This window comes from Dermacentor silvarum, chromosome 7 (assembly GCF_013339745.2).
Source record: "Dermacentor silvarum isolate Dsil-2018 chromosome 7, BIME_Dsil_1.4, whole genome shotgun sequence".
NCBI classification, from domain to species: Eukaryota; Metazoa; Arthropoda; class Arachnida; order Ixodida; family Ixodidae; genus Dermacentor; species Dermacentor silvarum.
The window spans coordinates 17,099,601-17,124,361 of NC_051160.1; the positions used below are offsets into that span (position 1 = coordinate 17,099,601).

Sequence of the window (24,761 nt, forward strand, 5' to 3'; positions counted from 1 at the left end):
TTTTTGTAATAAATAAAAAAAAACATTTTGTACAATTTTGCTTATCAAGAATGCTTCATTTCACGGTGAATGGATTCTCAAAATTCCATTCTGATACCCAAGATTAGAAGTGCTTCAAAAGTGACGCCAAAGTTACATTCCGCTTGTAAAGTTGACAAGGCTTTGTAGCGATTTGACACGGTCAATGTTTTTTTTTTTTTTTTTCAAAAGAGGTATTAGACACTCGCAAGAGTTGTTTTTTGCTCTTACGTAAATTGAGGATGTGGGCTTCATCATAATTTATTTTAAATTTTTAACAGCGACGCAGCCGCGCCGCTGTTAATTATATCGCTGGCATCCAACCTCGCCCCGACGCACGATAAAAAAAAATCAAAAGAGAATGCAAAATGAAATGGAGTCTTACAAACGGGCTGCAGCTGTTTATGGCTTAAAGGTCACCATTCCTGCCTCGGTCACATGTTCATACGACTGACAGTGACTTGCATGAAGCCCACACTTGGCTTGATCTAAATGGCGCTTGGCGTGAAGGTGCGCAACACGCTCATTGCGTTTCCTTCGGCGCGTTCACGAGTGGCGACGTCATTTAGATCGAGTCAAGTATATGGGCTTCAAGTTAATATGCATTTATGAATACGGAGGAAAGTCTTTACCAACGTGCAAAGGAACTGCGCCTGCGCTCTTATACCAAGAAACAGCAGTAACAGCACTCTAAAAAACGTTTACACCATTTGGGTCTTATCTAGTCCCCAAACAATAATCGTCATCTGCCTTGCTTGCTTTTCCTTTCTTGAAAACTCAGCGCTCGCTACTTTCCTGCTTGGAATGCTGTGTCACGCCGGTAACGCGTGAGTCTTTCGTGACTATAGGAAGTACGGGGCTCGCAGCGTTAAAGAAAGGGAATGCGGAAAAGACAGACGACTATTAAAGCGAAGCTTTGTACCTCTACCAGCCGAGGGTTCTGTCGTGTCCGTCGTTGTAATCAAAAAACGATACCGACGAACCGCTAACAATTGCAGGTATAGCAGGTATAGCTTACTTGAATTCAGGCATTCAGCGTACAACTAAGCACTCGTTTTCGCAAGAAAAACCACAAAAACAAGCTTCAAAGTGATGAGCCAACATGATGGATGATAAGGGCTGCGGGCAAACAACGGAAACAGGCTCGGCGCGGTCCGTATAAGATTAGATTGCAGCTGTTGCAAAGCTTATGCAGCTGCTTGAAAGAGGGTTGACGTCATTCGAAACCCTTCCAGCCTAGTAACTGCTTCGGTTCATTTTCTAGACTACCCCACTATGGGTAGACCACGGAAAGTAAAGACGGCAGAAGAAGAGCGTGAATATAAGGCTCGGCGGAAAGAACAATAAAAAAAGTGCGCCGCAGTCACCGTGAGGGTGGCGTAAAAAGCTTCGCTTTCCAACCACCTTTACAGGGTGGATTGGCGGACAATTTTTTATTGTTTGGGGACTAGATAAGACCCAGAGGGTTTAAACATTTTTAGAGTGAAGCTATACGTTGACAAGAACCCGACGCGAGTGGCTCGAGTCAGAAATCGGGCTGACCGAGCCCGACGTGACCGCGTTTACACGAAATCGCTTCTGACGAATCTGGGCAAAGACGGTACACACTGCAGCGTGGAGCCGAGACGCCAACGCGTTCGAACTGGGCTTCCGGTTCCCGCAGTCTTCTACAATAGCTCTATTATCGTGGCTCTTATCGTTACAATTAGGTTGCATCTGCACAGTGCTCGTCTTTGCCGTGTCCCGTTATACCATTCCTGCTGCCGGCGCATAAGTCGCGACGTCACAGTGGTCCCGCGCCAATCTCGGCACTGGGGCGCCCGACCCGTCCCGCGTTTGAGTGCACGCAGCAAATTTAACGGGTCGGGCTTTGGTCAACCTACCCTACCCCACGCAGTCGGGCCTGACTCGACACTCTTTCAAACCAACTCGACTAGCATTTGCATTAAGTCGACAGGCCAATTCCAGCCCGACAAGGCGACTCGACCATGCTTCCGTCGGGTTCATATGGAAACGCTCTGACAGGCGCTCGCAGAAGAAACCAACAATAATCTTTGGGGGCAGTTTAAAGAGTATAGCCAGCCTGGCGATGGCGACGAGGTTTGATTGGGCATCGCACGGGCTGGGTCATTGCCGCCTCTCGCGCTGCTAGCCATGGCCGCATGCGACCTCACACCGGGATTAAAGTCCCTAGATTTTGACGAACGATATCTAGGGACATTAACCGGGATACCGATATGCTCGATCGAGTGGCCGAAACGGCTTCGAGTGACCACTATTCTCGTTTACCGTGTTACTATATATGGATAGCGCAATTGGTAGTGCAACGCACGCGTAATCCGGAGGTTGTGGGTACGGCTCCCACCGGCGGCGACGTTTTCTTTTCGTCCACTTTCATTTTACATTTTTCTAACTTTTTTTTTCTCTACATTTCGACCACAGCTAATTATCCCTGCGCTTTAAATTCCTTGACTTCATTGCCTGTTGGTTTTGTGTGTTCCCGTTTTTCTCTATAGGTCATTCAATTTTCAAAGGGGCTCACGTGGCGACAAAATGTTTCACCGAAAGTATTTTGAACGACAGTTGCATCTGATGTTTGAGCGACGCGCGCGTGCGAGCACGCCTGACTTGCGAGGAACTCACTGCATAAACCTTGCCCCCTTTGGTGCTTATCTTCCTCCCACAACAATAATCGTCTTATATCGCGCGTGCCTTTGCGTTCTTTAACGCTGCGCGCCCGGTACTTTCGTGTTACGAACGGCATGCACGTTATCAGCGTGACATGGTGTTCTTGACATGAAAGTAGTAAAAGAAATGCATGCGAGATGTAGAATGTGAATATTGTTGGGGCCAACGTAAGCACCGAAGGGTATATATATATATATATATATATATATATATATATATATATATATATATATATATATATATATATATATATATATATATATATATATATATACCGTCAGGTGCGTCTTGAAGGATCCTTTGATTCATCTGGTTAGTGACGCAGCCAACGCGTGCGCCGACCTGCCTTTGACGATGACGGGCGCATTCTTTGCTAGGACGGCTCGCGGCTAAAAGAGCCCGAAGCGGCGTCTTCCACGTTAGAACAAATGGCGGCCGTCAAGTACAGTCAGCGCGCCAGCGCGAGTGGAGAGACCGTGAGCTTCCTGCCCAAACGGTGTGAGTTTGTGCTTCCTCAAAACGAATATTCTTGAATTAATCGGTTCGGCATATTCGGGAGTATACACACTGGCTCACATCTCACTCACTCTCATTTCACGGTCTTGATTCGTGAGTATGCGTACAAGTGAACGACGAATGGCTTGAGTGGGGCACGAAGCGACTACGAACGGGAGAGAGTGCTCGCGTGAGTATGAACATGAGTATGAACATGATTGACTGTTCGGCAACGGCTAGCGAGGTGAGTACGAACGGCAGTGGATGCTCGCGTGAGTATAAGCATGAGCATGAACATGAGTATAACATGAGTGACTGTTAGGCAACTGCGAGTGACGTGAATACGAACGCGAGTGAATGCCCGTGAATAGGCGTCAATATAAGGGTGAGTGAGTGCCACTGAGCGAGCGGGCATGAGTGGGCGAGTGAGCTCGTATTTTGAAAAAAATATATATACTTTAGTGAGTGAGTTCCCACTTATCTATGGGTACTAGGTCGGCAGGATAAGTACAACATCGTCGATGATATTGTTCCTCAAATAAAAGTCGATATCGAGAGCCTCAATCCCTGGATTAGCAAAAACGTTATGGATTAACCGGAGGCTGGGTAAATTGAGCGGGCAGCATCGCAATGTGGGACCCGTTCTCCCAACTGAGAAATGTCTCACTTCTTATAAGCACGAGAAACTACAAATGGGAATTTTATTTCCCGCACGCTTCTCGGAGTTTCTATAAGATCTGGCGAATTGGCACGTTACTCGAGCCGAGTACAAAATGACAAGCATCGTAAGTAACATAATCAAGCTTCCTCACGCCAGCGTTTTGACAGCGAGCGTCCGCGGTCATCGAGCGTGATTTGTTGATGTTTACCTGTGCGCGCTGACACCATGCTTGTTAATTCAGTTAGTAAGCGAATATTTCCAAGTTTATACGGCCGATGAAACTACTATCCTTTCTTCGTATAGCTGTCTACTAATTTACTATCGCAATCGATGCTTCGACTTTCAGGCGAAACTGCGGCTTTTTTTATTTACATCGACAGTCCATTAAATGCCGTTCCAAATTGTGTTTCTATCAAGCTCATCGCGGATGGCCATGCACTGTACAAGCAAGTTTTTCGCAAAATGAGCTTTCATTGTCACAAGACAAAATTTCCGCAATCGCGATCCGGTGATAGAATTGGTGTATGTAATCAAGCACATAAAAAAACTGAGGTTGTACGTACAACAGCAAAAACATGTTCTCGCATTGTTATACACGTTCACAGTGTTGGTATGATTTCATACGGTGACACATAGATATCTGGGCGTCACGACATTTGATAGCTATTGGGTGTGAGGTTATGTATTCGATATTTTTATTACAAATAAAATATTTTTTTTGCTATTCGATTCGTATTCGATTGGAGAATTTACTATTCGAAATTGTCGAACATATGTTTTAGCCCGAATATAAGCGATAAGTATCCTTATTGGAGTCTCGGAGAAAACAGACCAATGCAAGCTATGACTGTTCAGTCGGAATGGTTCTGCTGCAGGACAGCCGAGAATCGGAACTCCCTACCCACGTCACCGGCAGCGGATCGCCGCAGCAACTTTCTTTACTTCCTTTAAAGTATACTCCTGGTATATACAGTCTCTGACTCTTAAGATTTTGTACACTGACTTAACGCACGCCTAATGCGGATGGTTGTACGGCAAATTACTTTTTCTCGACCTTTTCCTTTTAGCTTATCATTTCCACATTTCGGTTAAAAAACTACAAAAAACTTCCCCTATGCTTTCCTCGGCCTCATTGCCGTATAGACTCGTGTAAGGGCCGCACCCCCAACTTGGCGGCCCAAAATTTGGAGGAAAAAAATTACCAACGGAGAAGCAATCGCGTTCGGTGCTCCGATGCCGCGCGCAGCGTGCTTCCCCGTACAGCTACTCCGCGACGAGAGCCAGGGTGTGCACACAAGTTTCCAGCTGCGCCGGCACCATTTTATTGCGATAGCAATTATATGGACACTTCAACCGGATTTCTGCCGTCGTCGTCGCCATCGCCGTCGTTGTCGCCGTCGTCGTCGCCGTGAGGTTCCGTATAGATAAAATCTTCGCCGCGCGCCGTATGCCCGAGCGGAAGCGTGCGGGGACGCGCGCTATCACGGAGAGCGAATGCACTCATCTCCCACGCGCAAGCAAGGAAGCAGGAAGCCAGCGCCGGAGGGAGCGGGGGGGGGGGGGGGGGGGCGTACTTCTACTCTGCCAACAACCGCGCTCGTCGCTCGTCCGCACCGTCTCTTATCTCCACACGGCTCTGACCTTTATGCGCCGTGCATTCGCCGCTCAGTTTCCGTTGAAGCGATAGACCGCACGTGCCTTCGCCCGCTGCGGCGTATGCTTGCTGCCAGCGTTTTGGCAGTCGTTGTCTGCAGTCATTCAGTGTGATCTATTCGTGTTTGTTTGTGCGCGCTCACACCACGCTTGTTCATTCAGTTAGTACTAGTCGGGCGACATTTTCCAACGCACGCTACACATGCAATGCTGCCCGGATCGGCAGTGCAGCACTACAGGTGTGTCCCTTCGCACGCGCTGCCCACGGGAAGCGCTTCTCATCAACACCACCGTTTCACACGCGTCTTCTCGTGGTCATCGAGTCTCTCTTCATGTCGGTCTACTTACGCCGCAGCACACCTGCTTACTTAATCAGTTCATGTTTACTACAATTCATGTTGCTACCAAAGCCGCTCACCTTACTTCGTATGACATTGCTGTGTTGCTATCGCATTCATTGCTTCGCCCTTAGGGCGAAACTGTGACATTTTTTTGTTTTGTTTTATTGCGATAGAAATTATATGGACACTTCAACCGGATTTCTGCCGTCGCCTTCGCCCTCGCCGTCGCCGTCGCCGTGAGGTTCCCTATAGATAAAATCTTCGCCGCGCGCCGTATGCCCGAGCGGAAGCGTGCGGGGACGCGCGCTATCACGGAGAGCGAACGCACTCAATCTCCCACGCGCAAGCAAGGAAGCCGGAAGCCAGCGCCGGAGGGAGCGGAGGGGGGGCGCACTTCCTCTCTGCCAACAACCGCGCTCGTCGCTCGCTCGCACCGTCGCTTATCTCCACACGGCTCTGACCTTTATGCGCCGTGCATTCGCCGCTCAGTTTCCGTTGAAGCGATAGACCGCACTTACCTTCGCCCGTTGGTGCGGCGTATGCGCTTGCTGCCAGCGTTTTGACAGTCGTTGTCTGCAGTCATTCAGTGTGATCTATTCATGTTTGTTTGTGCGCGCTCACACCACGCTTGTTCAATCAGTTAGTAATAGTCGGGCCACATTTTCCAACGCACGCTACACATGCAATGCTGCCCGGATCGGCAGTGCAGCACTACAGGTGTGTCCCTTCGCATGCGCTGCTCACGGGAATCGCTTCTCATCAACATCACGGTTTCACACGCGCCTTCTCGTGGTCATCGAGTCTCTGTTCATGTCGGACTACTTACGCCGCAGCACACCTGCTTACTTAATCAGCTCATGTTTACTACAATTCATATTGCTACCAAAGCCGCTCACCTTACTTTGTATGACATTGCTGTGTTGCTATCGCATTCATTGCTTCGCCCTTAGGGCGAAACTGTGACATTTTTAACCAAAAGGTTCACTCCGTGCAAAGGCCGCACCTCGTCAAAACTGGGGAAAGAAAGTGCGGCCCTTACGCGAGTCTATACGGTATCTGTTGCCTTCACGTGGTCGTGACTAACAAAAATTGGGTCTCTCGGTTGCCCTCACTCTTGTTCATTGTTGACATTACGTGACATAGAGGCCTCTCTCATAGCCATTTCGTTTCTGTTTCACGAATCTATATTGTTGATGTATTTTATTCAGTGCGTTTGCAAACCTTATTGAGAAATAATTACAAGGGCCATACTCAAGTGATGCGAGATAAAGGGGTGAAATCGCAGGAGGGCGCGTACGTTATTCGAAAATATACCGTTGGACATACCCTGCACGGTGGAAAGTGTCGGGCAGAGGGCGCCACCTCTTCACTCGCGTTCTCCGTTCTTTCTACTTGGCGGGAAAGTCGTCTGTTACTCGCTGCTTGGCGACAAGCTATACTGCGCTTCATGAGTAGCATGACAACGCTATATACGAAGCCTGCACAGACTTCGTTGCTTGCATTCGCATATAGCCCGTCACATATGAAATATGTAACTATATGCGTCATGTAATACGATGTAGAATTAGGTCTAAAACTTTTATGTCACAAAACATGACGTTATTATCACATGAATGGCATCGCATATCTGAGCCCATTTACCTCCGTACGTGCGCGCGGAGTCACATACGCTCCCGCGACTAGCGGCCGCGGTGCACCGCTCGCGGTCGCGACAAAAACATAGTGCATCGCATACTTTGAAAGCACAAAGGTGCACAAAGATGAATACAAAGGTGAGCAAATACCACGTCGTTCAAGGTAACCTTACGTCCACAAGTTGTAGTTGTAATATATGTGAAGTAGTTACTCCGCAGAAAGCGTCGCAGATTATAACAACCGTACAGCGAAACGCGCGGAGTAAGACTTCTACGACCGCACTACTTGCCTGCTAACTATGAAATAGAGTACAGTGGCTTGCACCGAGCAGTCAATTTTCTTCAAGATGGCATGCAATGTTTCACTAATGTAATGGCCATTAGGATCACCGTGCAAGCCCTATTGAAAGACGTCTGAGATGATTAAAACCAATCCAGATTTATAAATTTAATCGGATGACCACCATGCAGGCCTCACGAAACAGGCTAGATTACACGTAAGTTTCAGAATGTTACGCATCCTGTGGTGACATACTAACACAGCAGATGCTTAGATTCTGCAGGAAATCTCTGCTGACTTTCTTAGCAGCCGTGTGCTCGGGTCACGTGGGCCTCGAAATGAAAAAGAGGGAGGAAGAAAAGGACTTTCATACTGCAAGAGTGTGCTGAATCGGGCTGGTTGGTGGATTCTGAGAAGGTTATCGAACAGCGCTTGAGACAGGACGAAGTGAACACGACAGACACTGCAAGAGTTTGCTGAACTGGGCTGGTTGGTGCAAACAGCATACGCGCCCCTTTCATACCACACACGTTTATGCACTCGTCGTGCTGGGGAAAATGTCTGTGGGCACCAATTAGCGTTAAAAAAAAAAAAAAACTGAAAGAAGAGATCGCATGGGAACCGCGCGAACCGTACGTACCTTTGACCTTAGGTGTTGTTGTGTCTGGAAGCTTACGTTATCGGCACCTATCGATCAGGACTGTCGCCGAGACAATGTAGAGATCAAGGAAGCTCGCGGAAGAGGAAAAGCTGTACCCAGACGAAGCGCGCAGCTAATGAACGCCGGCGAGTGCGCCGAACTGCTTACGACATAAAGAATGCATGCATACGAACGAGCTCGCGTTGAGCATGTGCTGTCCACGCATGCAAATATGTATAAAATTTTACAATAAGACGTCCTTGTATAGTGGCTGTGGCGAAGGCGTAATATATGTACTCCACTCTCTAATTATATCATTATATGTGTATTCAAATCAGAGCGAGTGCTGCCCCAAACGAACATTCCGAAAGCATGACAATAAAGTACACGCAACGACGAAAATTGCCAATCTGCCGATCACTGTCACTATATACGCCGGCGTCTATGTTTTCATAACGCACCGTGACCTCGAGCAGCGCGTAGTTTCGAAGGCAATACCGAAGTGAAGCTTGGTGACCCACACTAGTTGACAGGACACTCACGCAAGCGTACAAGCACGCGCACTGTAGAAGAGAGAAAGAGTTATTGTGAAGAGGAAGCGGTGTTTGCCATAACCAAACACTTTTAATGAGAGAGAGAGAGTAAACAACGCATAGACGAAGGCAAAAAGAAAAGAAGAAACAAGCAGGACACAGGCCACTTTCAAGTGCATGTCATTTTAAACAACACGTACTTCTAAAGAAACAGGGAGAATGGTCAAATCGGGGTCTGGCAGTTTCGACCGAAGACCGAAAACTGGCAGTTTCGACCAAAGAGCCAAGCACAGAAAGCGACGGAACGATTTACTGTTGCGCCCGAACTCGACGACGCAGCATACGAGGAAGTTAACTGCTAGCGCGCAGCATAGACAGCGCCCTGCAGGCGTCTCACAATGCTGTCGTGATGAGGATCGTCACCAGAGGGCGTTGCAGGCGTCGCACCTCGATGGCGTTTAAGACGAGTATCGGCAAAAGTGGCATGACCTAGGTGTAATTTCTTGCCGTTCTTGATATTTCATAGGCACGTTTAGGTCTACGTAAGTTAATTGTCTAATGCATCTTTGCGAGCTGCAGCGCGAAGATTGTGACATAGTGCTGTGATTGGGAGGGTGTATACGCTGCGCGCCGTTTTAACACGACAGCGTTAAGGGCCCCGTGTCGCAGAAAATCCGTCGTCGGCGCCGACGTGGGTGTCGGCGTCCGTGGCGGAGAAAATCATCCCGAACCACCCCGACCGCGCAGGACCTCCGCGTGGCGCAAGGTGTTAGTGAACAAAAATTGAAATTCTCACAGTGAAATCCGTAAGAAAAATGGTAAAGTACGACTTAACCACAATGTACGGACATGGTGGCGTCGGACTGTAATTTCAATGCGCGAGAAAACATAACTCTGTTACGAGTAAAATCAAACACAAACCCATTTTCCTGCATTTCTACAATGCCAACAGCGGCGCGCTCGGGTAGGTTACTTGCGAAAATCATATCCAGATGGCGCTCGCTTCCTTGGCAGGTCAAATTGGGACTTAGCCTGCCTAATGCGTTTTGGAAACGCTTGCGCGTCAGGGGCAATAGCAAAAAATTTATAAAATAACGATAAACGGGTCTTAGGGCCTTCACATTTTAATATAAGATGACTTATATGACCCCTGGAAAAACGTCTTCCCAGCAATGCATTTCTGTTTAAAAGTGAAGCCGACTTTAAGATGATCGGCGTAAGCTTGGTCTTTGTAAGCTGGCTTTCCCACGTTCTGTATTGCAGTGAAGCCTACTCATAAAGAAAATGCGATCCGAACGGGGCCCGATAACGCTATCGCGTTCCACTTTAAAGGCGAAGCTTAAGCGTCCTCCAATTTTATTGCGATAGCAATTATATGGACACTCCAAAGCAGATTTCTGCCGTCGGCGTCACCGTGAGGTTCCGTATGACGTCAATGGAGATGAAATCGTCGCCGCGCACTGAACGCTGTATGTGCGAGTGCAAGGCGCGAGGGACGCGCGCTTTCACGGTGAGTGAACGCACGGCGGAGAACAAACGCGCGTTCTGCGCCGTGCTCCCTTAAGGGCTGCAGAAGTAGGCGTCTCTTTCCTCCTTTACAATCACCATATATGCAGAGCAAACGCGCCTTCTTCCGACGCGCGAAAGGCCGTGGGGGGGGGGGGGGGGGAGGGGGGGGGGGGGGGGGGCATGGGAGGCGACGTTTAGCTGCGGCACTAAGTGCCTATTTATATCAGAGGCTCCGGCAACAGTCACCAACGCCGCACGCATTTTGTGCGAACGCGGGTAAACGCCGACGGCGTCGACAACAGTTCTGCGTGTTGCCGGTGCTGCTGCATGTCCAAGTTTACACAGCTGATAAAGCTACTATCATTACTCCGTATAGCTCTCTACAAATTTGCTATCGCAATTGATACTTCGCCTTTCAGGTGAAACTGCGACAACTTTTTTTTCTTCTTTTCACGAACAAAGATTGATGAAAATCAGCACCATGTGCGTCTAGTTTTCTCCGTCTTGTCTCCCTCGTACCTTTACAGTCGATAGCTTTATAGTTTGGAGTTTGCTGTCTGTCCCGCTCATACCATGTGTACATGCACCATGTTGTGATGGGCACGCAGCTGATAAGCATGAACGCTAACGCATGTGCGCGCAACGCTCACGTCAGCAGCGGGAGGCAGAACGCTGCCCTGTCTACCCGGCAGAGCCGATTGCGCGGAGAGTGACGATGCGTCCACTTGGTTATATACGCCGTTTTTCCAGCCGAACACGCGGCGCTCGCCACATGACTGTGCCGCGCATCTGCCGTTGATGCGCCGTATCCTTGGACATGCGCGTTGCTGGTGCTGCTGCATGTCCAAGTTTATACAGCTGATAAAACTACTATCCTTACTCCGTATAGCTCTCTACTAATTTGCTATCGCAATCGATGCTTCGCCTTTCGGGTGAAACTGTGACATTTTTTTATTCAGTCCTGTTATCTCCGAAAGAGTTTTTGTTGTTTTAATAACCACATTATTACTCAATTTATGCATTTGCAGTAGTCCGAACTAGCACTTGTGTTCAAATTAAAGAGAAACTGAGACATCCACCCAAATGTAGCAATTCGCTACTATGGAAACCCAACCGGGTTCCTCGAAAGAAAACCTCGCAGTTGAAGAAAAATTCGTCCTGGTCCGGGACTCGAACCCGGGACCACCGCCTTTCCGGGGCAGCCGCTCGAACCCGGGACCACCGCCTTTCCGGGCAGCCGCCCGGGTTCGAGTCCCGGACCAGGACGAATTTTTCTTCAACTGCGAGGTTTTCTTTCGAGGAACCCGGTTGGGTTTCCATAGTAGCGAATTGCTACATTTGGGTGGATGTCTCAGTTTCTCTTTAATTACTTATCTCCACCTAGCGGATTTCCGCTGAACTATTACATCAAGCACTTGTGTTCGTAGTGTTCCTGCTTTGCTTGTTTTCGTTCAAGTGACGTGTTCTTGCTGTGCACCCGTAGCTCGCTCGCGGTGCTCCTCAAGTCGCAGGCTTTGCCCCAGCGCATCTTTGTTCCACCTATTTGGTGCAATTTGTGTGTGGCGACTATCAGCTTTCTTCAGGTCAACATTTCAGCGGCCGTTTCGAAAGCTGCCAAGCGCACAATTTGCCGGTCACGATGGCACACCTTGGGACTACGCCGCATGCAGTGTATCTTTATGGACGTCTTCTTTAGAGCGCAGTGCGTCAATATTTGTAGAAGTCATTCTCTGGAGTTTCGCGCTGTCCGTCGTTGTGTGTTTCTTGCGATAATCACTGCATAAATAATACAAACAATAAGAAAATGACAACAAAATCAAGTGATACACACACACACACACACACACACACACACACACACACACACACACACACACACACACACACACACACACACACACACACACACACACACACACACACACACACACACATATATATATATATATATATATATATATATATATATATATATATATATATATATACAGGGTGTCCCAGCTATCACGCAGCACGATTGAAAAAAAGAGGAACGACGTTACGCGAAGCAAACCTAGCGTGTGTTGTTTCCAGTACAGTGGAGTTGCCGTCGGTAATTTTTTCGTTACTCAGATTTAATTAGGTAATTATAATTATTTATCTAACTAGAGAAGTACTGTCCTAATTATCAAAGTGTCAATGAGAAAGTTGTAGAGCAACATGAAAAACTGGGTTCGTATGCCATCGGTGGCCTGTTTTTTTTTTTTCCCCACTTGCACTTCCTTTTATTTACCATTTCTTTAATTCAATGAAGAGTAACAAATGATTTCCTATATGCTGTCCTTTGTGTCATTGTTTGATGGCTTCTTATGATTTGAATATATATATATATATATATATATATATAATCATATCATAAGAAGCCAACAATGACACCAAGGACAATTACATAGGGGAAATTACTTGTATTTACTAATTGAATTAAAGAAATGATAAATTAACGGAAATTAAAGTGGATGAACAAACAACTGTATTCGCAAGTATTCGCATTACAAACAAGTATTCGCATTACGCGTGAGATGCTCTTTCCAACTGAGTGTTGGCGCTGGCTAACGCTCCCAGGGTTAGTTCTAGTAGATAAACATAAATATTCCGGATAGTGGATGGGAAAACGGCGCCGCAGCAGCTTGATTGGTTAGAGCATCACACGCCTAAAGTGAGGACGTTGGTTCGTATCCCACCTGCGGCCAGTTGTTTTTAAAATTAAATTACGGCGCTTAACGTGCCAAAACCACGATATGATTATGAGGCACGCCGCCGTAGTAGGGGACTCCGCAAATTTGGACCACCTGAGGTTCTTTAACGTGCACCTAAATCTAAGTACACGGGTGTTTTCGCATTTCGCCCCCATCGAAATGCGGCCGCCGTGGCCGGGATTCGATCCCGCGGCCTCGTGCTCAGCATGCCAACACCATAGCCACTGGCAACAACGGCGGGCCAGTTGCTTTTCATCCACAATTTATATATATATATATATATATATATATATATATATATATATATATATATATATATATATATATATATATATATAATAGAAACTTTGCACGATTTATATTTTTTTAATGCTTTATACAAATTTAGTAGACATTTAAATTTATTTAAAGCGGAGAAATGAAGCAAGCAACTGACTTATTCCACAGAATTATCCATGAAATCCCAAACTGGCGCAAACTTCCGTTCCCGTTCTTCAGCGGTAATGGCGACCGCGCACGCTGTTGCCGAGCCTCGCATCCATGGCGCGACGTTTCTCCTCATTCCTTGGCAGTCACGGCGGCTTCCCGTTGACGCCGAGCCCGGCGTCGCTTTTCGCAACTTATGTTACTTTTACTGCCACCGTCATCGCAGCAGCACGCTCGACCGCCGCTTCGTGGACACGTGACGCAAGGTTCACTTGCCTCTGGCGCGACGTCATCGCCTCTCCGACCAACCAGCGAGGTCCGGAGGCACCGGCGCCTTTCCCTTTCCACCAGGGACGTACTTTCTGTCGGTTGGCTCCGCCGTCGTGGCAGTCCCTTCCTCCAGCCTGCACCACTGCCACCTCCTCCTTCTGTCAGCGGAGAAAGTCCGGCCACCGACCACGAAAACGGAGGAAAGAGCCAAAACAAAAGTCACTTTATAGAAAAGGCGAAACGATGGATCGCTTTGTCTCGCAACTTCGGATAAAACGAATAAAGTCTCTTGCGGCATTTTAGTAGTTCGCTATGTAAAAACGACCCAACAGAGCACTTGCAACTCATGCAAGCTAGGGGGTCGAACCGGCAGCCGGTATCATGATAGAGAAAGAAACCGACTCTGCCGATAGAAAACCGGCCATTCTCCTCCGGTCCTGTGAGTGTAACAACCTAACCACCATAATTTGACAAGTTGGCTCCCCTAATTTTTAAGCGTGCAGCACAATAGACGGCTTACCTATGCAACAGTAGGGTTAATTTTCATAAAACGGGCTTCCAGCGCGTCTTGAAATGGTGCTATTGAAATGTAATTATCCTGCCTATAGTATGGTTGTCCCCGAGAAGCGTGCTTCACGACCACACACAGTATCGTGGACTACGAAATGTATATCCTAGCCTTTTTTTTTATTTGTTACTGTTTACGTATGCTCCCGCGGTTGTTCAAGCAGCATTCGGTTTGAACTACATACATTCTACAGCAGGACACTGAGATGGCACAAACTACGTACTCTGGAACGTTTGACGAAAGGTTTCTAATGCATATGGCGGCAATATCGTCAGCTTTCCCAGCATATGAGAGGACACAGCTTCGAAAGCTTATTGAGAGCAGGAAAAGAAACAAACGGCACAGCATGTTGATTAGCAACCTTTTAGGATAGTATGGCACCTTTGCACATACGCTACTACCTCGAGCGTCAACTTGGCTTTCCTTGCTTTAATTCTTTCTCCTCAGGACCTAAATAAAGTTCGTACTCACTCACTCCTTGCTACAGACGACCGGTTGCTAGATATATTCGTGTTACCCCCCACGAGGATGCGAAGAATGGCAGACGTTTCGTGATCAGATTAGGACTTCTCTTTGATGTCGCCCGAGTGCATCAACAGTTGGACAGCCGACAAGAGACAGGTTTACAAACATAAAAACTACTAGCTCTTTGTAGGTAGGAAAGGCAGCAGCAACGAAAAGCGATCGTCACTTTAGAAAGACGGAACATTAGCCTGCAGTGAGCTGAAATGCTTGATTAAGAGCATGTCGCAAATGCTGCCCACTTTCCTCCTCAAGCCTGAATGGTACACGTCTGCGTCCTCTTGTACTCTAGATCCGGGTCATGCGACGCTGCAGCAGTTGTCGTGCAGGGTTCGTAGAGGCTTTCAATCCAGCGATCTTTCACAGCGAAAAACGGCGCTAGTTTGAGCAGTCTTCCTCCATTCGGAGCTCCTAATACTCGGGCAGGAACCGCCGTCGCACGAACGCTCGCTATCGCGAGCAGAGCCGCCGAAGGTCAAGTTCATTTAACCATTTAACCACTGCAGGATGCGCGGCCTGCGGCATGCAGTATGCGCACGTCCACTCTGGAAGTATCCGCCCAGTCATCTTCACTGCCTCATCTTTACAACGCGTACTTTGTCAGGCCTGTTTCCATCTCTCGATCGTATTGAACTCTGGGGCTTTACGTGCGGAAACCACGATTTGATTACGAGGCACGCCGTTGCGGGGGACTCCGGATTAAGTTTGACCACCAGGGGATCTTTAACGTGCCCCCAATGCAGGTACACGGGCGTTTTTGCATCTCGGTTGTGCTTGAACGACACTTTCTAAATGTTTCATACCTATACATACACCATATTTTGACATGCTGGCCCACTAATCCGTGCTAATCTGACACGTACCCACTCAGGGGGATTGGCCAGGAACCGGGTCGTTCAATAGAACAATAAGAAAGAAGAATGATAAAATATTGTAAACAAAATTTTAAATAGGTATATAAAAATTAAGATAGATTATAGCTTACGATTTTTAAAAAATGACGGAAGAAATGATAACACAAATATAACGAAACCTAAACTTCTGATTTTATAGTCGAAATCTTTCTGACCATGCAATAAAATCCTGGATGGCATCGCCAACCTTCCTGTCGCTATGCCCAAGGGTCGATGCCCCCAAATTGTAAATTGTGAACATTTAAGTATAATCTAAGAAGGCGAAACGGTTTTTCTAAGCTTCTTCGCAATTCAGAAGATGTTTGACAATCAATCATAAAGTGGTCTATTGTTTGAAGTTCACGCAAGAGGGACAGTTCGGTGAGGGAACCAGACGAGCTCTGTGTAGGTAAAAATTTAGAAATGGAATTCGGCAGCGTAATCTAATGATTGCTACTTCAAGTGCTCGCGTTTGTGCTGCTGCTGCTGCTGCTGCTGCTGCCTGCTGCTGCTGCTGCTGCTGCTGCTGCTGCTGCTGCTGCTGCTGCTGCTGCTGCTGCTGCTGCTGCTGCTGCTGCTGCTGCTGCTGCTGCTGCTGCTGCTGCTGCTGCTGCTGCTGCTGCTGCTGCTGCTGCTGCTGCTGCTGCTGCTGCTGCTGCTGCTGCTGCTGCTGCTGCTGCTGCTGCTGCTGCTGCTGCTGCTGCTGCTGCTGGCTGCTGCTGCTGCTGCTGCTGCTGCTGCTGCTGCTGCTGCTGCTGCTGCTGCTGCTGCTGCTGCTGCTGCTAGCTGCTGCTGCTGCTGCTGCTGCTGCTGCTGCTGCTGCTGCTGCTGCTGCTGCTGCTGCTGCTGCTGCTGCTGCTGCTGCTGCTGCTGCTGCTGCTGCTGCTGCTGCTGCTGCTGCTGCTGCTGCTGCTGCTGCTGCTGCTGCTGCTGCTGCTGCTGCTGCTGCTGCTGCTGCTGCTGCTGCTGCTGCTGAAGAGTTTGCTATTCCAATAATGCGACAATTAAAGTGCTCAAAATTTGATGAGTTTGTCAAAGAAGGGGCGTGCAATTCACGCAGCGTCATTTGTCTTCGAAATCTAGCCCCTGTGGTGAAACCTGACGACGGTAGGATTTGAATGACGGGGCCATTCAGGGACGCTTTCGCCAACGAATCTGCCATTCCGTTTAGAAATAGACCCTTATGCCCTGGTACCCAAAGCAATCTAATCAAAGCTAAATGAGGGGGCACAATGACGATTTGAAAGCTCACAAAACCCGGGGGTCATCAGAAGCAGTGAGTCAGGAGCACAGAGACAGAGAATCCGTCACGACCACTGTGGAACGTGTTGATGTATTTAGCTTAAGGAGGGCTAGAATTACAGCTAAAAATTCTGCTAGAAAGATCGGTACGAAGTCCGGGAGGCGAAGAAAAAACGACCAATCGAGAATAGGAGAAAATATTCCAATTCCACCCTTTTCTTCATTTTGGGAAGTGGCAGTAACTGTCTTGATCGGTATGTGCAAAAAGTAATCATTTAAGATAGAGCTTAGCATGCGGTAAGATAGTGCCTTTGCATTTTTAGGGAACATATAATCGAACTGAACCTTAATGGAATTGGTGTTGCAACACACAGCAGTCACCTAACGAATTCGGACGTTCAACTTATCTATAGAGAGTTTGCTTAAAAGTAATTTGAGGTGTGTGGAATCGCGGCCAGTACAAGCCAGAAAACAAATCCGCCTGGGAGATAAAAATTGTTTGTGAACGTCTTATAGAGTATTTATAAAGCCTTACAAATGGGAATCGTAGGAATCGCGGCCAGTACAAGCCAGAAAACAAATCCGCCTGGGAGATAAAAATTGTTTGTGAACGTCTTATAGAGTATTTATAAAGCCTTACAAATGGTTGTACAGCTAACAATCGAAACCGCGTAATAAGAGAATGGATCCTAGCTTCCAGGTGTAAAACTTCATTTACTACAAATTTAGGTAGCCCTAAACATTGTCACAAGGCCTGCCTCTCCAGAAGAACGGGGGGTGAAGTTTATATGCAGGAGCTCCAGAGTACAGCACACAGCCAAATTCAAATACCGGGCGAACATAATCTGGTATATTGATGACAGCGTTCTTCTTCGCATTCCTGATCGACTGTTGTTCAGCCTACGTAGCAAACCAACCGCAGAACACGCTTTGTTGCAATATAAATAATGTGCGCAATCCAAGACAGAGAACCGACATATATCATGCCAAGATACTCGACAGTTTCTACTTATTGGATGATATCTAGACGATAAGAGAGCGAAATATACCGGGTGTTTCAGCGAACACTTTCAAAAATTTTGAAAGGTTGCCTGTGGCATGCAGATAGCACAATTCTAGTTCATGAGCTGGTCCACTCGAAGAGGCGGACATTACTTGCACAAAAAATTGAAATGCATAATCAACTAATCAACAAGCATCCACTAATTAAGTTTTTAACTGATTATCTTATGGCCCTTATTGCAATTTACAAATTCTAGCCATGGAGTTCACAAGGCGGATTCACTTGGAACAAATTCTCAGGATGACACCTGTTTAGAGATATTAATTCCCGAGCTTTGCGAAGAAATGCATTGGCGTTCCAGTTACTTTTGTGATTCAATGCATCAAACGACGTTTTGTTAGGAAAGCAACTCGAACGCCAATGCATTTCTCCGCGAAGTTCGCGAATTATTATCTCGGAACTGGTGTCATCCTGATTATTCGTTCCAAGTGGATCCGCCTTGCGAACTCCACGGCTAGAATTTGTAAATTGCAATATGGGCCATAAAGTAATTAGTTAAAAACTCAATTAGTGAATTTCATTTAATTAGTAGATTATTCATTTTAATTTTTTGTGCAAGTAATGACCGCCTCTTCGAGTAGACCAGCTCATCGACTAGAATTGTGCATTTGTCATAGGCAACCTTTAAAAAATTTTGAATGTGTTCTCTGAAACACCCAGTATATGGGGTCCTTTAATGGAAATTCGAGCACCGAGAATTTTTTAACGTTGAGACAGAAACATGCATCGCATCAAGCGATCTTTCTATAACAGACAAGTATGTTTGTAATATTTTATAAAGCTTTTGGATGTCATTTGCCGACGATAAAAACGCTATGTCATCAGCATACACGTAAGTATGTACGTCATCATGACGTGGGATGGAGCTCATTATAATATCAAATAAGACTAGAGAAAGTACTGCTCCTTGTGGAATGCCGCTTGCCTGCGCCTACCTAGCCGAAGAAATTCCACTTTGTAAACAATAAAATTATATGTTCCCTAAAAATTCTGCAATCCATGCTTGAAGGTATTGTGGAAAGTTAATGTTCCGAACTGATTGAGCAATATCACATGCTCAACACTATCAAATGCTTTTGAGATGCCTAGAGTGACTAATGCTGCATACGGCCTTTGGCGCCGTGCCAATCAAATACGGCTTTCAAGGTCAATATATGGCAGGCCCATATAACGAGTCTGCAGAGAACTCCACTGTGATCAGAAACCAATTTGTTCCGGATTCAGGATCGATCTCTCACCAAGAAAATTTATCACACTAATACTTATAACTCTTTCAATCAATTTTACGAAATTTGAAGTTATCGCGGTAGGCCTAATATTGTCTAACACATAGCCGTCACCCAGATTTTTAAGCAATGATATGACCGTGGCCATTTTCTACTCCAATGGAAGCCATGGCCTTCTGACGGAATAGTTGATGATGTCTAACAAACAATCTTGTTATTCTTTAATATAAAATTTTCAACATTGACGAAGTAACTCCATCGGGGCCTGGAGCCGCAGATGGAAAGCTTAGTAAAACATCTGATAATTAAGACTTGGAGATTTAAGTGAAATCTTCCTCACTTGGTGATATCAATGGAGGAAGTTGGGAAGACGTTGTAAGCCTCTAGTGATTACCTCCAACGAATTATTTATTTCTTCGGGAGACAAAACGGCGGATTCTGCATTTATCGGTCGCGGAATGATTTTCGTGGTGCGCAGAAAGCTATACAGGGCGCGTTTATTATTTGATTTAGAATGAAATTCAAAATGTTGAATGTCATACTCATCCTTTGTCTTCCACACCGTGCGTCTAAAAGTACCTGCATGGACCTTATAATCCATCCAGTTTTGAGGGCATTGATAATGTAACAGTTTCTTCCAAGCTTCCTTCCTTCGCCTGTAGTCACGCGAACAATCATCATTCCACCAAGGCGAAGAATTCGTTTTAACTGATTGTACGACAAATTCAGATTTTTCCAGGGACTCTTTTAAAACGGAACAAATGCTCAACACTTTTGATTTGAGACTAACCTCAGTCAGAGAAGCCAATTGGTGATCGCAAATAACTGTGAAATTTACTGTAATTTATGAACGTATGCACATTAGAAACTGAGGAGTTTACTGGACGTATAATATCAAAAATGACCATGTATGTGTTCGCTATTTGTGGCATAATACACAGTCGACCAGGTGGACATGGAGTGGCTTAAGCTTGCAAAAGCCAAGTCTAGGGCAGAAGCAGCCTGGCCTTCAACGAAAGTAGGTCGTCCTGAATTTACACATGTAAGATTGGTGTCCTGGGACTAAGCCCACAAGCGAGTCCCACTCTGGTGTGTTCTTAAACCGCATTTAATAGGATGGGAGTTAAAGTCCCCCGCAAGTAAAATTTCCTTTCCGCAAGTAGTATTATAGTATCCAAAGGGCGCGTGTCATGAACACGGGAAGGAAATTATGCATTGGCTATAAAAAATGTCCCACAGGCCGGAAGTCTTATGTCGAACACTAGTATTTCAAACTCGGAGGACAGGAGCTTTATTCTGGATGATATCAGTATGAGTAAACCACCTCCTCCTGAAGATCGATCTAATCGGAATGAACGATAATATTGAAAATGAAAATTTCTATCTGGGGTAAGCCAAGTTTCTTGTAATAAGATTATATCAGGATTTAATTGAACGGTAAGACAATGTAACTCTGTATAAGCCGCAAATATCGAACGAGAGTTCCATTGCAATATTCTCAAGGATCCCATTTTGAGGAAAGTATAGCAGCAGCAACAACCTTCTCTAAAAATGTTCTCCTTGAGAACTTTACTGGCCGGATACATTTTGGACTTATTCTGAGGTGACATAAAAGAAGCTCGGTTCAATGGGGACCGGCTGCGTTTCTGAGCCTGTTCATCGAGTTCAACGTCTGTGGAGACGTGCAAGTCTAGCGTAAGTCTTGGCCAGGATCTGATGAAGACTCAAAGGTCTCGTGTGTTTGTTTTTTTCAGAGGGAGACGCATCAACGTTATATATATATATATATATATATATATATATATATATATATATATATATATATATATATATATATATATTGTGACACAAGGATGAAAGTAACAGTAAAATCTATTTACAGGTGATATTACAAGAGACAGGCAGCGCAGGCAAGTCCCTAACGTTGTTGTCTTCCGACACCAGCTCGTGCCCTTCTTCTTCCACCTTGTTCCCAGCGTCGTAACAATATATATATGTATATCACTTCTTTATTAGGTGGCAGGTTAGAGGTGTCAGGAATGTCTGTACTGGTGTTATCTGCAGAAGATTGGCAATCTGGGTACTGACCACTTGAGGTATACATTCAGAGATGCTGACTGCTAATCGCTCCATTGCGTTTGCCATTGCTTTTTCAACTGCAGCGCCAGTTGCCTGCGAAATAGTCGCGTCTGTGAAAGAAGGTTGACTTGCTGTATTGTCAGCGTACCGGTGAGCCCTCTCCTTAACAGTGACAATAGCTTCTCTCCTGGAACACCTTATTTTGTCAATTATTTATAGCACTTGCGTTCCTTGCTCTGAAAGCGACTCCGAACGCTAAAGGCCACACTTTATTTTCCGATGCACAAGAAGTACCGGCAAAAGTCGCAACGCGAAATTTGGAGGCACATAATGGAATCAGCTAGCGGTGGTCAGGGGTAATTAGAGATGGCTGAAAGAGGCCTTCATCTTGCAGTGAACATAAAAAAGTACGCTGATGACATTTGAAAACATGCAAAATTCTTCCGGAATTGCAGCTTGAGACTTTGGGTAACAGCGCAAACAGACGACCACAAAAAGGGGAGACACGGACACACAGGCGCTGACTAACAACTGGTTTTATTGTGAAGGATAGGACACCTTATATATGCCAGAGTGAAGCAAGGGAAAGGGGAAAACATAACAAGGGTAACATCGTGCCAACAACGCAAGCGCAAAACAGCCAACCAAGCGCAACAAGACGCAAACAATTATTTTTCTTTCTAACCTGAACCCCCGATAGCCGCATCCAGAAGATAAAATTCAGCGTCAAAGAGAGCAAGGGAAGGGGTGCTGAAGCACTTGCTACCGAACTTCCTGATGTGGTAGGCTTCCAAACTGATGCGCGCTGTCTTGTCACTACTCTTTCCTAGAATCGTCGTCTCCTTTAACCGGGCCACACAATCAGTGCACTTGCTAACGTGCGCAACTATATGTGCGTATTTGTCATCTCGTTTTTTCAGTTTTAGAGCGTAGGGGAAACAGCTTGAGGGTTTTTTTCACAGCCAAGACACTTAAGCCCGAAGTTCCGTTTAGGACTATTGTTAGTGAAGAGGGATCGTGGCAGAAGTGTGTCAGCCAGTTTTTGTTAAAGAAACTCAAGACGCTTGTTGTGAACGACCCATTTCTGGTCAAAAATTCAGCCGCAGTAGCACAGTTTCTAGAGGGAAATGATCATGTTGGTTTTGGTTTTTCTGTTGACGTGCAGGACTTGTTTTATTCTGTCCCGCAGAATCAACTGTTAGCGTGTGTCAAAGAGTGCATTGAAGCTAACGGCGACGTATCCTTCCAGAACACCGCCGGCGTGTCCGTTGATAATTTTCTGTCTTTATTGCAGTTTTACTTGAATTCTACTTTTATTGTATTTGACGATCAGCCTTTTTTGCAGCGTGATGGCATCTGCATAGGGTCTTGCGTAGCCCCTATTCTTTGTGACATTTTTCTGGCCAAGGTGGACGACACACTAGAACAGGTGTTTAATGGGGGGCTGGTTTTAAAAACTTTTAGGTATGTTGACGATTTTTTAGTGCTTTTAAAAAAGCAGCCTGCCTCCACCTACTCCTCTACTGTAGGTGAAGTTTTATCTTTTTTTAGCAAACATGGACGTGGGTTGCGTTTCACCCATGAACTTCCGGACTCTTCAATTTTACAGTTTTTAGATCTTAAAATCACGTTCTGTGATGGACACGTTTGCTGGGGATACTACCCACGGGCTAAGAAGGAGCTACTGCCCTATGACTCGGCACATTCCAAGACAATTAAGAGAGGAATAGCGGTGATGTGTATGGAATCGGCTCTCCAGAAATCGTGCCCACATCAGATGACGCTCAGTTTTAACAATCAGGTAAGCCGTCTTTTGGCTGCAGGGTTTCCCGTCTCGGTCTTGACTGCTGTTTCTGAAACCCTCCTTCAAAAATTCAAGCGTGGAACGGGAAGTACAACGGCGGAGGATCACCGGAAGGCACATAGACCTGAGGTGGTCCCCTACATCCATAAACTCTCCCACAATCTGAAGAAGGTGGCAAGTAGGCACGGCGTGCCAATATGTTTTTCTGCCCCTAACAAGCTGGGAAAGTTGTGCCCACGTATCTGCAACACCAGTAAACGTGGATGCCAGAAGAACCACCAACCGCCGTTCGTCAAATGTTCCACTGGAGTGGTGTATTGCATTCCCATGTCTTGTGGGATGTTTTACGTCGGCGAAACTGGTCGCTGTGTCAATGACCGTTTAGGGGAACACGCTCTAAAACTGAAAAAAACGAGATGACAAATACGCACATATAGTTGCGCACGTTAGCAAGTGCACTGATTGTGTGGCCCGGTTAAAGGAGACGACGATTCTAGGAAAGAGTAGTGACAAGACAGCGCGCATCAGTTTGGAAGCCTACCACATCAGGAAGTTCGGTAGCAAGTGCTTCAGCACCCCTTCCCTTGCTCTCTTTGACGCTGAATTTTATCTTCTGGATGCGGCTATCGGGGGTTCAGATTAGAAAGAAAAATAATTGTTTGCGTCTTGTTGCGCTTGGTTGGCGTTTTTGCGCTTGCGTTGTTGGCTTGATGTTACCCTTGTTATGTTTTCCCCTTTCCCTTGCTTCACTCTGGCATATATAAGGTGTCCTATCCTTCACAATAAAACCAGTTGTTAGTCAGCGCCTGTGTGTCCGTGTCTCCCCTTTTTGTGGTCGTCTGTTTGCGCTGTTACCCAAAGTCTCAAGATGTACCAACTCGCCCAAAAAGAAGTATTGATGGAATTGCAGCGCTCTGTTACTCTTGAGCCGCAGCTCGCTTTGTACTGCCAGGCCGCATTCGCATGTTTACAGAGCGGCGTCTGCTGCCACTTCGATACCACCATCCATACCCACGTACTATACATATCTGCCACGTACTATACATATCTGCAGTGACGGCTCCGAACAAAGTGCGTAAGCGCGTAGGAAGATCAACGAGTTGAACCGATTTGATCCGAAACCAGCTAGAATATTGAACCGTTATGTGCTTCGTGTGCGATGCCGTGCAGTATTCTGCATGACGTGGACCTGAACGTATATTCTAATGAAGCTGGTAAATTTATGGAAACGTCAGCGTTGATCATTGTAGTGACGTTCACTGAATAGCCTTGATTTCTACGAGGTGCCACTTGGGCTATCACAGACACCGTATAGTATAGACACCAGGCATTGACGTCACTAACCTATGATTTATTACCGCGGGCTCCAAAGCTGAAGCGAAAGCGCCTTCGTGCATTCTGCCTCTGCCGGAATGCGGCCGCTTGAAACTGAAAAAAACGAACTCTTGACATGGGTGCGAGGCATCATCGTGTTTTCTCAG

The 24,761-nt window shown here is 46.4% G+C and overlaps 1 protein-coding gene across 7 annotated transcripts in view; it reads left to right on the forward strand.

The window, feature by feature from the left end:
- Nucleotides 1-24,761, forward strand: part of LOC119457626 (equilibrative nucleoside transporter 2) — a 104,477-nt gene that overhangs the window by 33,313 nt on the left and 46,403 nt on the right. The window contains exon 1 of one of the 7 annotated variants that reach the window (XM_037719250.2): nucleotides 3,094-3,202. The exons of 5 other annotated variants lie outside the window; for them this stretch is intronic. In XM_037719250.2, coding sequence (XP_037575178.1) covers nucleotides 3,135-3,202 — 68 coding nt within the window. In that variant the 5' untranslated portion in view covers nucleotides 3,094-3,134. Of the gene's footprint in view, nucleotides 1-3,093; nucleotides 3,203-24,761 lie in introns of those variants that run through there. One more of the 7 variants, XM_037719253.2, reaches the window with a different exon arrangement.